The sequence below is a fragment of the Microcaecilia unicolor genome, chromosome 2 (assembly GCF_901765095.1).
Source record: "Microcaecilia unicolor chromosome 2, aMicUni1.1, whole genome shotgun sequence".
NCBI classification, from domain to species: domain Eukaryota; kingdom Metazoa; phylum Chordata; class Amphibia; order Gymnophiona; family Siphonopidae; genus Microcaecilia; species Microcaecilia unicolor.
In genome coordinates this window covers 428,016,726-428,031,134 of record NC_044032.1, presented here as the reverse complement: position 1 = coordinate 428,031,134, position 14,409 = coordinate 428,016,726, and the positions used below count along the sequence as shown (strand labels likewise).

At 40.9% G+C, this 14,409-nt stretch overlaps 1 protein-coding gene across 1 annotated transcript in view; it reads left to right on the top strand.

The window, feature by feature from the left end:
• Positions 1-11,844, top strand: part of PPA2 (inorganic pyrophosphatase 2) — an 88,151-nt gene extending 76,307 nt beyond the window's left edge. Inside the window, exons 10-12 of the mRNA XM_030190764.1 lie at positions 1,854-1,923; positions 9,183-9,222; positions 11,510-11,844. Coding sequence (XP_030046624.1) covers positions 1,854-1,923; positions 9,183-9,222; positions 11,510-11,538 — 139 coding nt within the window. The 3' untranslated portion in view covers positions 11,539-11,844. The remainder of the gene's footprint in view (positions 1-1,853; positions 1,924-9,182; positions 9,223-11,509) is intronic.
• The last annotated feature ends 2,565 nt before the right edge of the window (positions 11,845-14,409 follow it).

Genomic DNA, 14,409 nt, shown 5'->3' with positions numbered 1-14,409 from the left:
GACGTGGCCACATTTCACCTGGTCCAAGAGGAAGAGTGCTCCTCTGAGGAAACACTGCTGCTGCTGTTGCTTTGCTTACAGGTACAACTAATAGAGGAAGGAGTTTTTAGTTTACAGCCCCTGATGCAGCTGTTTAAAACTTACTAGGTCAAAGACACAAATTTTGTACTTATCAGATTATTCATCAACTGATATACCGCAGTTTTTCATTACTGAAGATGTAAAAATTCCAATTGTTAACAAAATATGTAATCTGGGGGTCATACTTGAGTCAGGTTTGACAAGGAAACACCAAGGGCCAGATTCTATATATGGTGCTTAAAAAAATCTGTGTGGAAAACATTTCTGCCTAAGCGTATTCTATAATCAGTGTCTAGATTTAGGCACCGATTATAGAATACGCTTAGTCGATATCCTAAAGCCTAAAACTATGCGCCTCCATTTACACCAACAAAAATAAGGTGTAAATCCCAGCGCAAAGATTTAGGCACAGAGGGCCATATTCTGTAAAAACACGCATAAATTTTGGAATGCCCATAAAATGCTCATTTCCATGCCCATGACACATGCCCACTTTTGCCTGCGCATATTAAAATTTAGGCGCAGTGCATTACAGAGTACGCTTAGGGAGTTGTGCGTGTAAATTCTAATTATTGCCAATTAGTGCTCATTATTGCTTGTTAAGTGCTGTTAACAATGCTGATTGGCTTGTTAACCAAGTAAGTTATGCACGTTGTTATAGAATACGCTTGGATTTTGGCGCGGGATGCTAGGCACGCTGTTTAGAATCCGGGGAGGCAAGTAGCTAAGATCATTGCCTTGGTGTTTTTGAGATTGAGGCTTGTGAGACCCCTGAGAGACGTTCTGAACTTATCCAATTTTTGATTAGTCATTCTAAGTGCGATATTGCCTTGTTTCAATTATTGTTAACAGTTTGTTATTTGGGCTACCCAAGCACTATTTTAAAGCTTTACAACCTACTCAGAATGCTACTGCTAGAGTCCTAACAGGACCTTCTTGGTACGCCCATATTACACCTATTCTGAAATCTCTACATTGGTTGCCAGTTGATCAGAACATTAAATTTAACGTTCTTTTTCTAGTTTTTTTAAAACGCTGAACAATGCAGTCTCTCCAATAATTGCTGTCACTCTAAGAATTTATTAGCCAGATTATTAGTTTGGAAAGGGACAGGGAGTCTATCTTTAAAGTCACTGGCCCTAAGTTATGGAACACCTCATCAGTGAACATTTCAAAAATGACAAGTGTGAAATATTTCTCTGTTTATTACCCTCCTCTTACCTACCAACACCCATCCTGTTTGAATATCAATGAAATGCTTTGATGTCCCCATGCATACCCCCACCCTCCCACTCTGTCAGACTGTCAAAGTAATGCTTTGATGTTTCTCATATATATACTATCTGCTACCACATTTGCTTATTTCCGATCTGACGAAGAAGGGCAACCTTCAAAAGCTAATCAAGAAATGTATTAAGTTATGTCCAATAAAAAAGGTATCATCTTATTTTCTTTTCCATGTTTTATTTTGTTTGATTTCTATTGATAACCTTTAAGAGTGGACTAACACGGCTACCACACCTCTCTACAATTTGATTTGTAGAGTGAATTTCCTCCCAAGAGTCAATTCAGACCCCCTCGCTGCAAGCCAGGCTGAACACCCATCACCAAAAGCTTTTACTGATATATATATATTTTTTCTGTCAGGCTAAATATGGCCAGTGATGCAATGTGCACATTTCAGCATTGGTGGTTTCTAGCACCCCTACATTAAAATGGTGCTTTAATTTGTTGTTTCATCCTTTTAACAATGAGTATTTCTCTCCATTCAGCAAAAACGTTCTGATCTCTGATAGTCCTTTTTGCTGCAGTGAAAGGGAAGCCAGATCCATTGTTCAGTCGGTAAGTGCGCTTTTTTTTTGTCTCTTGAAGTAAAAATGACTCTCTCCAGCCCCAAATAAGTAAGTCCTACATTACAATTTGAGGTCCATGTTCAGGGGCAGCAAAGACCTTAATTTAAATGCTGGTGCTGACATTTAAACTGATATGTATATTCAGCTCCGCTGCCTGTATAGTCAGCATCACTGATAACAGGTATAGTGCAGCCAGTACCCTGCTGTTTTGTTTGGTGTAGGCCTGTTCTTCAGTGGGTCTAAACTAAATGGATACATTTTCTGCATAGTGGCTGAAAACTGCCACTATCCGGATAATTTCTTAGCTCCTCCCTCTCTCCGTCCTCCCGGCCCATCACTATATAGATAGAGGGCATGTATCTTTAAGCCAGTGAAGGGCAATTCTGTAATGAGTGCTTACAATTATGAGACTGTTATATGCATAAATGTACAAAATACTGACACCGATGCATGCATGTGCGCACGTACTCACATAAATGTCAAAATTTTCACCTAAGCGCTGTTCTGTAATGGTGTGTTTTAGTGGCTTAGGGGCCCTTGTACTAATACAGGCCTACCTCGTGCTAAATGGGCAGTAGCACGGGACGTGCTGAGGCATCCCACATTAGTTTCCCGCTCAGCACGCGCTAATGTCACACGAACATATTTGTTATTTTCCAGTGTGGGCAGAGTGTAGTCATGACTGCGCTAATTGGGTAGCATGGGCACATTACCGTGTGCTACTCGATTACCATGTGAGTAGCGCGGAACCCCTTACCACCTCCTAAATAGATGGCAGTAATGGCTACGCGTAAATGGGACAGTCGACGCATAGTTAAAAGAAGAAGGGAAAAACACAACAGAAAGAGGATTCATAGCTCAACAGAATAAACTATGAAATTTATGCACTTTGAAATTTATCAGGACACACAAGGGAAAATATAATCTCTATGTATTTGATACCAGTGTCAGTCTTTGTCCTATGCTACACAAAGGAGCATAGTCTGTGCTGTGTTGGTGTTGTGGGCAGGACTACAACATACATGTCATTTAGGGATATACGTGCATGTCTTGACAGGTAAATGGAATTTACATCTGCTCATTTCCATGTGTAAAAGTGCCAGTAAGGTGCAGTAAAAGGTGTCTTTTTACTGAACCTTACTGGCTCCCCTGCCTGATCAGATCGCCATTCCCCCTTCTCAAAGAGATCACTTCCTTTCGATCCTTTCCTTCCCTCCCCAATCAGAACCCCCATTTTCTGTGCCCAAACTCTCCCCAGATCCAACACCCCCTTCCAAGCCCCTCCCCAATGAGCACAACTCACCTTTCTCACATCCTCCTGGACGCTCCCAGTCCCCTACTCATGCATGGGACCTACATAGAATGGTCGTTGCCTGCCCAGTGTTTAAAAAGGAGCTCTGTAAGTATACAGAACATGGCCTTGTAGATTGCTTTATTCTTGTGTAAACTTACTGTGCTTTGAGAAAAAGAGGGGCAGACCTACCATCAGCTAGAAATGGAAGAAGAGCTATCCGTCTGCAAGAACCTTTGAATGCAGTGAAGTAAAAACAAATATGACAGTTAGGCTGATTTTCTTGCTCAAACGCATTCTCAGATTGGAAAATTTGTTGTTAGAAAGACTTGCCAATATTGATGCTGGCTCACAGCTGAGGAATGTTTGCAAATAAAAATTCTTGTGCTTACAATCTGCTTGTAAAACTGCCATCAAAGCAAAACCAGCAATATCCTCAGTTTTAGCACACAACAGAATGCCTCACTGGTATCCTGAATGTAGGTAGCGTCATCCCGTTTAGCAAGATTTTTTATATTATATTTCTTGCATTCTGAGTAGTCCTTAGAGTTGCAGAAAGATTACATCCTCATTGTTCTTTGGCTTCTCTTACACTTCAAGAATCCATGAGAGGCTAGCCTCTTGAAAATGAAAAGTCCTATTAGCAATAACAGAGGCCTACACAAATCCACTGCAGTGGCACTGTGCATATCCAATTATTCTTGATTAACAAATAAATTATGTAACAGTTTTATTTTAACAGTCATAAAACAACTAAATAAGCACAAGAGCAGTACAGAAATTATAAATTCAGTTAAAACCCACCATGGCTATGTTTTGGCATCACACCTGCATCAGAGGTGTATAGAGCAAAAATTGTTTCATCCACAATTGGTATAATACAGTGAGAAAAGATTACACAGTCCATTGGGGGCTAGAAAACTTGAATCTACCCCACTGGGTGGGGGGGGGGGGGGGGGGGGAAAGAAAGTATATCATTAGACTTAAAGCATATGGGACTAAATTCTATAAATGGCGCCTAAAAAATCAGCGCCAAAAAAGAAAAATAGTGCTTAGTGCTATTCTATGGTGCTTAAAGTTACACCTGCCCAAGCACTCCTTTACCCCTGTTCCATACTGCTATTACCCCAGTTGTTCATTTTCATTACTTAGGAATAACCGTGGATTCTCAATTTTCTTTTATACCTCAAATCGCTTTACTTTGTAAGACTCTTTTCATTCAATACTCCTAGCTATTTGTACTATAATATTGTTTACTCAGGTATTTCCTTAACTGCCTTACAGAAATTGCAGACGCTCCAGAACACAGCCATCCAACTTCCTACTTATGCTCATAAATCAGACCCTGCTTCCCCTGCTCCCGGTCGAATACAGAATAGAATTTAAGATTCTCCTTCTGGCTTTTAAAGCCTTCTGAACTGGTGCCCCCTCTTATTTATCTACTCTCACTATTCCAAACTCTCCAGCTTGTGTTCTGCGGTCTTTAAATGATCATCATATGATCCTCCCTGGACCTCGATCAGTTCAACTGGAGTTAACTAGACACTCCGCCTTTCACTTTACAGCTCCAGTGTAATGAAATGCTCTCCCCTTGGCAATCTATAGTGAACTATCACTTAAGAATTTTAAATCTGCTTTGAAAACATGGCTATTTCAGTAGTCCTTAGGTGCTTGATGGGTGCAATTCGTCTCGTCACGCTGAAAAGAAGTGTCTAGTCTGTCTTAATAGTTAATGTAACTGTGATGTAGAGATGTTGTCATGACACACCTAGCCACCCGCCTGGGGTTACCCCGCGGCCACTTAGACGGTCTATCCCCAGCACAGCTCAGATCTGCCTGCACCTGCCGCTTGTGCTCTACACTAGCACCCTCCTCCCACCGACTGGGTCACAACCACCTCTAGGTGAGTCTCCCATTGCAAATTTATCCCCAGTGATTTCTAGGTTACTGGAGGCCACACTTCCAGTGGTCCCTCAGTTACCAGAAAGCATTCACAGACCCAACACACAAGCCACCAGGATTCTTTATCTGTCCAGACAGGCAGAACGAACAAACAATTGTGTTTATTCTCAGAACTTGGAACAGTGGACAAAAACATGCAATTGGCAAACAATAACATGTAATTGAAATATGGATCAATTATAACACTAACTAAACATCTATATACTGTCTAAACGGTACCTGGGAAAATCAGGATATATAATTGTTCACAGAACCTTAGCAAAGAGATCTGTATCCCTCTTCTTTCAGGCCAAGACTGAAGGCAAAATCAGTACACTCTGAAGGAATTTAGCTCCTGGGCCAATCAGAGCCCAGTCAAAAAGATTTGAAAGTATACTGCTGCTTGCTTCCTTCTTGTATTAAACAAAAAGAACATTTGGGGGCCCTTTTGCAAAGGCGTGCTGAGAAATGGCCTGCGGTAGTGTAAGACGTGTGTTTTGGGTGCGCGCAGAATCATTTTTCAGCACACCATCTTATCTTTCCCCCCAAACCAACCTCTCCTCTTCCCCCATTTACTATTTCTGTGGATAACACTCTCATCCTCCCTGTCTTATCAGCTCGTAACCTTGGGGTCATCTTTGACTCCTCTCTCTCCTTCTCTGCACATATTCAGCAGACTGTTAAAACCTGTCATTTCTTTCTCTATAATATCACCAAAATTCGCCGTTTCCTTTCTGAGCACACTACCAGAACCCTTATCCACACTCTTATCACCTCTCGCTTAGACTATTGCAACTTGCTTCTCACAGGTCTCCCACTTAGCCATCTCTCTCCTCTTCAATCTGTTCAAAATTCTGCTGCACGACTTATATTTTGCCAGTGTCGCTATGCTCATATTAGCCCTCTCCTCAAGTCACTTCACTGGCTCCCTATCCGTTTCCGCATACAGTTCAAACTCCTCTTATTGACTTATAAGTGCATTCACTCTGCAGCTCCTCAGTACCTCTCCACTCTCATCTCTCCCTACACTCCTCCCTGGGAACTCCGTTCACTGGGTAAATCTCTCTTATCTGCACCCTTCTCCTCCACCGCTAACTCCAGCCTCCATTCCTTTGATCTTGCTGCACCATATGCCTGGAATAGACTTTCTGAGCCAGTCTGTCAAGCTCCATCTCTGGCCGTCTTCAAATCTAGGCTAAAAGCCCACCTTTTTGATGCTGCTTTTAACTCGTAACCCTTACTCACTTGTCCAGTACCCTTATTTTATCATCCCCACCTCAGTAATTTCCTTAGCTCTTATTTGTCCTGTTTGTCTGTCCTAATTAGATTGTAAGCTCTGTTGAGCAGGGACTGTCTCTTCATGTTCAAGTGTACAGCGCTGTGTACATCTGGTAGCGCTATAGAAATGATAAGTAGTAGTAGTATTAGTACTGTAAAAAAAAATGCCTTTTTAAATTTTTGCCGAAAATGGACGTGCACAAAATTAAAATTGCTGCTTGTCCATTTTGGGTCTGAGACCTTACCGCCAGCCATTGACCTAGAGGTAAAGTCTCATTCGGTAACTGTGCGGTAATGACCTTTGTTCATCAAATGCCACTTGGCACGCATCCAGTACTCGCGTCTGAAAATAAAAATTATTTTTCAGATATGCGCCAAAAATGAAATTACCGCAAGAGCCACGCAATTGCTGGATATTAACTCCATTTTGGCGTGCATTGGGCATTCATTCGTTGCTTAGTAAAAGGGCCCCTTGATTCCCTATAGCAGCTTTACAGCAAAGAAACACCACCTGTTGGCTAAATAGGAGAAATAAACTTAAGGACATAATTAAGGGGTCCTTTTACTAAGGTGCGCTGAAAAATTGCCTGCGTTAGTGTAGGCGCATGTTTTGGACGCACACAGATCCATTTTCAGCGCACCTGTAAAAATGCCTTTTTTTTTTGGTTGAAAATGGACGTGTGGCAAAATGAAAATTGGCGCATGTCCATTTTGGGTCTGAGACCTTATGCCACCCATTCACTTGGCGGTAAGGTCTAACGTGTTAACCGGGTGGTAATCGTCAACTCATGTAAAATGCCGATTACCGCCCAGTTAGCGCTGTGTGTAGTGGATGTGCGTAAAAAATGAAATTACCACCTAGGCCACATGGTAGCCGGATGGTACTTCCAAATTGGTGGTGTAGGTGCCTTTGCGACTTAGTAAAAGGGCCCCTAAAATAGGAAAATATCTAATACATTTTACAGGCTTAAAACACAGATATGTTTTGGCACGCGTGAATCACTTTCCTATGAAAATTATTGGAGTTCTTTTCTTTATTTGTATTTTTAATTTGTAAACCGCTTTGTTCTGTCCAACAGATAAACACGGTATAGTAAGTCAATTCTAAATAAATAAACAAAAATGTAGATAGGAGGCAGGTGGGGTTTGGAAGGATCAAAATTGCCTAGCAATATTTTTTAAAGGTGATTTCCTGCACATAAAATGCTGTTTTATGTGCCGAAATGCCTTCTAAAATTATTTCCCAAATAGGATAAAAGTCTTAATGAATCCTGCCCAAAATCTCATTAAGGGGAGTAGTTAGTAAGGTGCGGTAAAGTGGGGCTATTACCGTCCCTTAATTTCCTGTGGGAATGACTAACCTGTGGTACGTGAATAATGCTGCTTGCAATTAACCTACCAAGCACCATTATTCATACTGCTCTTGACCATTGGGCCACAAAGCCATAGCCTAATACTTCCAGTCTGCATCTTAAAGGGGCTAGGTAATAGTGGCTGAACTGCTCCTTCCCTATTTCATGCCCTCCCTTTTCCACTAAACCCCTCAAAACCCCTCTTTCCACCAAACTTCCTCCTATATCTCCCTTTCCCCATAATCCCCATATTTTGTATTCATTTATTCATTGTTATATAGACCAAAGAAGGTTTGATTTTCCTAAAACTGTGCATAAATTCTCATCAGTGTATAACATTACACCTGAGGTACTTTTTAATTTTATATTTCATATTAACTAATTTTTTAACACTCATTTTTTCCATTTATTATTCATTTACCATTACGTTTTAAGATACACATTTAATAATCTTCAGCATTTATTACTGTTTGTGTCATGATTATCATTTTTTAGTATATGGATTTGTATAAATGTTACATTCAATAATAATACCTTTTTTACAATTGTCTATTCCCCCCAAAATAAATCACTTTTCATGTACTTAATTTTTTAAGATACAATTTTAATTTTATTGATATGCATTTCACATCATGCGGTTTATTTGTTTACATTTTTAATGTTTTTCTCTTATTTCAAATGTTTTGTTCAAGGTTTTACACTATTTTCAACTTACATTTGATGTCTAACATTGTTCATTTAATTTAATTTTAATTTTAATAATATATAATATATTTATGTTTATTCATTTGTATTATTTTATTAGTTATTATTATTATTTCTTTATATAGATTGATCAAGACCCCTGAGGCACGCCTTAGGGCCGAAACACGGCCGTGTCGGGTCTTTTTAGAAACCAATAAAAGTTTTTTGGTATCCTCCTTGGTTTCTCCTCACTATTTTGTTTTACATCTCATGGTACTGTGAGGTTTTTTTTACCTCCTTTTTCTTGCTTATTTAATATTGTGGCTCTGACAGTATGATTTTAGTTATATTTCTATTTGCCTTGTGAACTTCAAAATGTAGCACAGTACTCACAGACTTCAAGATCTCTTAATGTGACGAACAGAGCTTTAGGGATCAATTCTAATCAGACAGGGCTGTAGAGAAATTAGCCAAAGTCAAGTCTGAAAACTTGAGACTGCATCACAGTGTTCAGAAGCTGTTCTGTTTCAAGGGGGGGGGGGGGGGGGGGGGGGGTAAAAATATGGATAGCAATAAAAAAAAATTAGGATGAATTGGAATAAACTATGGCAGTAGCATTTGACGGCTTTTGTCTGGATGTTCTATCTTTGTATACCCAGTAGTTTTCAGACTGCAGACTAGATTATTATGTTTACCTTACAGGCGCCACTCCTGGACAGCACAGACCTGGTTTCCCAAGAAGGTATTTATCTCTATTTTAAATATTCATGTACAAGAAAGTAAGGGGGTAGTTATCAAGCTGTGTTAAGATACTAACCTACTTTATTTGACCCTGAACTTGGCTCTAACACTGGTTGCAATGCCCTAATGCAGTGATATTTAGGTCTTCCCATGTTACATAGCAGTGAGGTGCAAAACATGCATTGCATGCTCAGAGCATGCCACGTTATAGCCAGTAAAATAACCCCAGGTGGAGTTATTTTACCACCCAGGAGAATCATGTAGCCAAGCCGTGGACTGATGCTCCTGGGTTGCATGTTAAAGAGGGCCACATCTATCAATAAGATTGGTGGCCAGAGTGTTCCCCCAAATCCCAAAAGCCCCTCTTGACCCCCTACATCAAGCACCCCAGTGGCACCCAACCAGATTCCCCAAACTGGAGTGCTATCCAGTCGCTGCTGCCCTCACCGGTGCCTTCACCCTAAGTAGCACTATTGACCCCTAGTGGTAATCTCACGGTAGTACCACTAGGGATCATATTTCTGTACAAGGGCACACTAGTACTGCAAGACTACTGCATATCACACAAATAAAAATAGAGGTTCCATTTCCTATTTCCTGATTAAGCCATAGTGCAGCCTCTTTATCTTGAAAGCCCTGCTGTTCTATTGCTTTAATATTATTTTAGCATACAGCATCTCTTTTCCTTGCTTTCTTCCTACTCTGTCCTTCCTGAATAGAAGTATAGCCTGGTTTGACTATATGCCAGTCATAGTTTTCCATGTGCTACATATTCACGACTGTCATTAAATCCAAGTCGACCTCTTGCATAGCTTCCTACCCTACCAAAATAACATACAGAGTAAACAAAATAAGAGTAACAAACACAGTTGAGGCAATTGTTAATAGGCTTCACCAAGTAACTGTGGTACTAAAGCAGATATTGAGTGAATCTGCCAACCAACAAAAGTAGTAATAAATCCCATAAAATTAGGATACAAAGTCAGGCTGGTCCCCGAAGGGATCAATGCTGCAAGGAAATTTTCCAGCCAGTAGATAAATTAGTAACCAAATTGCTCAGAGAGAATAGTCCCCAAATTCATGATTATCTGTAGTATTTATCCTCATATCCCATTCACTTTCAGTCCCCAATCACAAAATCTCTGTTTTGGTAAAATTCACTTTGAGTCCACTCTACCTAGACCATTCCACATCCCTACCTTTCTGATCATTGTCCTCTTTATCTAGAGGGGCAATGATTTGTACATCATCTGCATAGCAATGACCCTCTAGTTCAAAATTTCTAGTGTTTCTTACCAAAGGTTCCAAATATGCATGGTACGGTTTATCCATCACTTTCCCCTCACACCCACACCCTGCCTTCCCATTTACTGGCTGTCCTCATTTACCTTCTGTGCTTCTCATGCTTTCATTCTCCAGTGACCTTCTTCTATTAGCTTCTGTTTAAGCCTTCTAGGCAGCAGTCTTGAGGATATTCCTCTCATTGGTACCATGAGGCCTTAAAGGAGCATATATGTACTTCCTGCCCTGTGGAAACAGTACAGGTACATACCTTCAAGGTCGCTTAGGTCATTCCAAGGAATATCCCTAACTATACCCTTTACAAAGGAAAACATGACCTGAAACCTTCCGGCAAGACTTCTCCAGAGTAGCTCCCGCACTCTGGAATGCACTCCCTGAAAAGCCTCAGGAAATAGGTGAACCAAGCCTTTAATGGAAGAAGCAACTAACTTGCTAGTCTCACAAACAAGGCGTAACACTGGCTGCACATACTGTAGCAGGATTTTCTTATCCACTCCTACTCTAGCTGAGATCATACTCATGCATCTTTCTGTGTTCACATTCAACTTTCTTTAAATTTGTCTCCTTATTTTCTAACTCATGTTACTCTATCTTTTCTGTCTGTGTGCTCTGCCTTTGCTTACACCCTATACTATTGGTGTTTTGTTGTGTGTTGTGTTGACCTTGTAAGTATGATACGTATGATACTATACCATACTATCTACTGTTATTTGAATAATTTTTCTGCTGTGATAATCTGTTGCCTATATTTAACTTATTCTTGCTGTACACCTCTTTGGGTGAATGTATTCAAAAAGACAGTAAATAAATCTTAATAAACAAAATTAACAATAAAAAATCGAAAGCCGTACAATGAGATCCCAGTTTGAGATCCCAGGGCAATCTATTGGGATTTTTGCTGTATTAGATAAACACCCTCTGCATAAATTATATATAACTATTGTAATGTAACATAGATATTAATATCTGGTGTGATTTTTTTGTAGGCAGTATGTGGCATTTTCTTAGTAAGTGAGGATTTGAATACTTCAGAGTCACTTCAGCGATTCCTGCAGTCAATTGAGGAGCTCATGACCTTCAAATATGTTTACCAATGTTTTTCACCATGGAACCAAGCCTTGCCACTCAGCTCTGGCCTTACACCATGTAAATAAACCTTATCATGTTTAACTTACTATTAATTTGTCATATTTTATTTCAACTTTGCTATAAAAAAAAAGTTAAGACTACTGAGAGCAGAAGCTGACTCTGCTGCTGCTGGAGGAACATAAATTGTGATTATTGCTATTTGTGACATAAAGGCCATTATTTTAGAAACATATTCATGTGTGAATATCATCATTTACACATGTGTATTGCCTATTTGTGTAAATATCCATTTCAGAAAACTCCTATTAGGAGTGAAGATCCAAACCACAGAGATTTCAAAGGAGTGTGGTTTGGGTGGGACTAAAATCTACATGTATATTCCCTATTTTTCAAAGGGACTCCATGTGTATAGGGAACAATTTCCATGACAAAGTTTACACCAGCTCAAAAGTCCACATGGGTTTTTAAAAAGTGCTCATTTCTTCCATGGCTTTACACAATGGATTAAGGGAGTCATTCTCCTCTTTCTGCCTCCAGAATGAAACTAAGTTAAAATTATGGTCTCACTATACTTAATTGTAGGATAGAGTCCCGTTGCCTGTCTATAAAGAACATATGCTCATTATGCACAACTGCTCAATAAAGGTCATCTTTTGATGAATTTGTAGTCCATCTGTTTGGTCATTCCCACTGTGTTTGCGCTGCATCTGGGTTGTAAAACGAGGCATCAACAGAGAGAAGTTGCAAAATCACCACTTCCGTGTGTAAGGGCTAGCACCTTCATATGGAAGCCTCTAGGTTCATGCTGTTCATTTTTTTCAACATGTTTATTTGTAAAACTAGTAAAAAAGGCCCGTTTCTGACACAAATGAAACGGGCGCTAGCAAGGTTTTCCTCGGAGTGTGTATGTTTGAGTGTATGTGAGAGTGACTGTGTGTGTGAGAGAGAGTGAATGTGCGAGTGTGTATGTGTGAGAGAGAGTGAGTCTGGGTGCGAGTGTGTCTGTGAGAGAGAGAGAGAGTGTGTGTGTGAGAATGAGAGTGTGTGCAAGTGCGTATGTGAGACACAGTGTGAGAGAGAGAGTGTGTTTCACACAGATACAGTGTGTGCAAGAGAGAGAGTGTGTGTGAGACAGACTCTCTGTGAGACTGAGTGTATGAGACCAAGAGAGTGTGTGAGTGACTGTGAGAGAGAGTGAATGTGATACAGTGTGAGATATAGAGTGTGTGAGAGACAGTGTGTGAGAGTGAGAGAGAGAAAGACATTGACAGAGAGAGAGTGTGTGTGCGACAGAGATACCTCCCCCCCCCCCCCATCTCTGGTGTCAGGCCTCCCCTCCCTCCCTCTCTCTGGTGTCAGCCCCCCCCCCCCCCCCTCTCTCTCTCTCTGGTGTCTGAGCGTTACTGTGCAGGACGCTGAGCTCTGGCTGTGCTTCAAGGAACTGACCAATCCTATTTAATAGAATGCACCTCCAACATTCTGAAGCCGAGAAACCTCGTGTGGTTGGTCACTTCTGCTTGTGACGAACCTGGAAGTACGTGATGTCAATTCAGGAGATGGATACAGAGAGCAGGAATGCCTCAGCCATGCAGGCAGCTTCAGAATGTTGGAGGTGCGTTTTATTATATAGGATGACCTGCTTTGTGTGCTGGCAAATACACATGCATGACTGCAAATTTTTTTTTTAAGGCTCTGAGTTGGCAGATCCTATTGTAAAATACCATCATAATTGAGCATGTACCGACCTCGATGTCTCAATTCTGATCTCTACATTCTGTGTTAAAATGGGGCCCAATGCCTGCATAGGGAGAGAGATTGTAGCTTGAGTTATAAAACGTTCTTTCCAAGCATAGTCTTTGATTTATGACTACCCCCAAAAACACAAAAAGAAGAGGAAATAATGTCACAAGAATTATTTAGGGATTTAATCAAAGAAGGAATTAACAAGGGCTGCAAGTTATTCACAGTTAACTGCGATTAATGCATTATCGGTCATGTTGCGGAATGTCCTGTCTCCTCCAAACATCTCTTCTGCTCTCTTCCACTCCCAACCCTGTGCTCAGCATATATCTGCATATGTTCACAGTTATACACGTATATGCCAGCATTTCACCTAAGTGCTAGTCTGCAAATATGTACTTAACTTAGTGTGTATTTGTGAGGAGGGGCAGAGCATAGATGAATCATGGGTGGGACCCAAATTTATGTGCAAACTAATAGAATACTGTAAGTTATGCAGGTGTCTGCTGCATGTAGGCGCTAACACAACAGCTCTGTGGCTGCCTTAAGTGTTCATACTTAAATGTTAGGCATATATTTTTGTGGTTATGCTCATATTCTATAAAGGAAAGTAAGTGCTAGAGGCCGAATGAATTTTGGTTTTGGCTCTGGTCTGAAACAGGCCCAAAATCTAGATTTGGCCATGCTTCAGTTTTGGCTAAAAATGCCAGTGCATTTTCAGCTGAAACTGAAAATCCCCCCCCTCCCCCCTGATCACAAGCACGACCACTATCCCCCCCACCCCCGACAACAAACGACACTCTCACACCATCCATATGCCCTCCCCAGGCCTACCTTAGAAGCACTGGTGGTCTAGTGGCCTCATCGGGCAAGAGCAATCCACAGTCAAAATGGCTACCTCGATTTCCTACAGCAGCCTCACAGCAGCCATTTTGAGATTGGAGCCTGCATGGACAGGAGCGACTAGGGATCACTCCTGCCCCAATGAGGTCACTAGACGACCAGGGCTTCTAAGGTAGGTCCAGAGAAGGCTTACAGGTGGTGGGAGGGTGGCGCT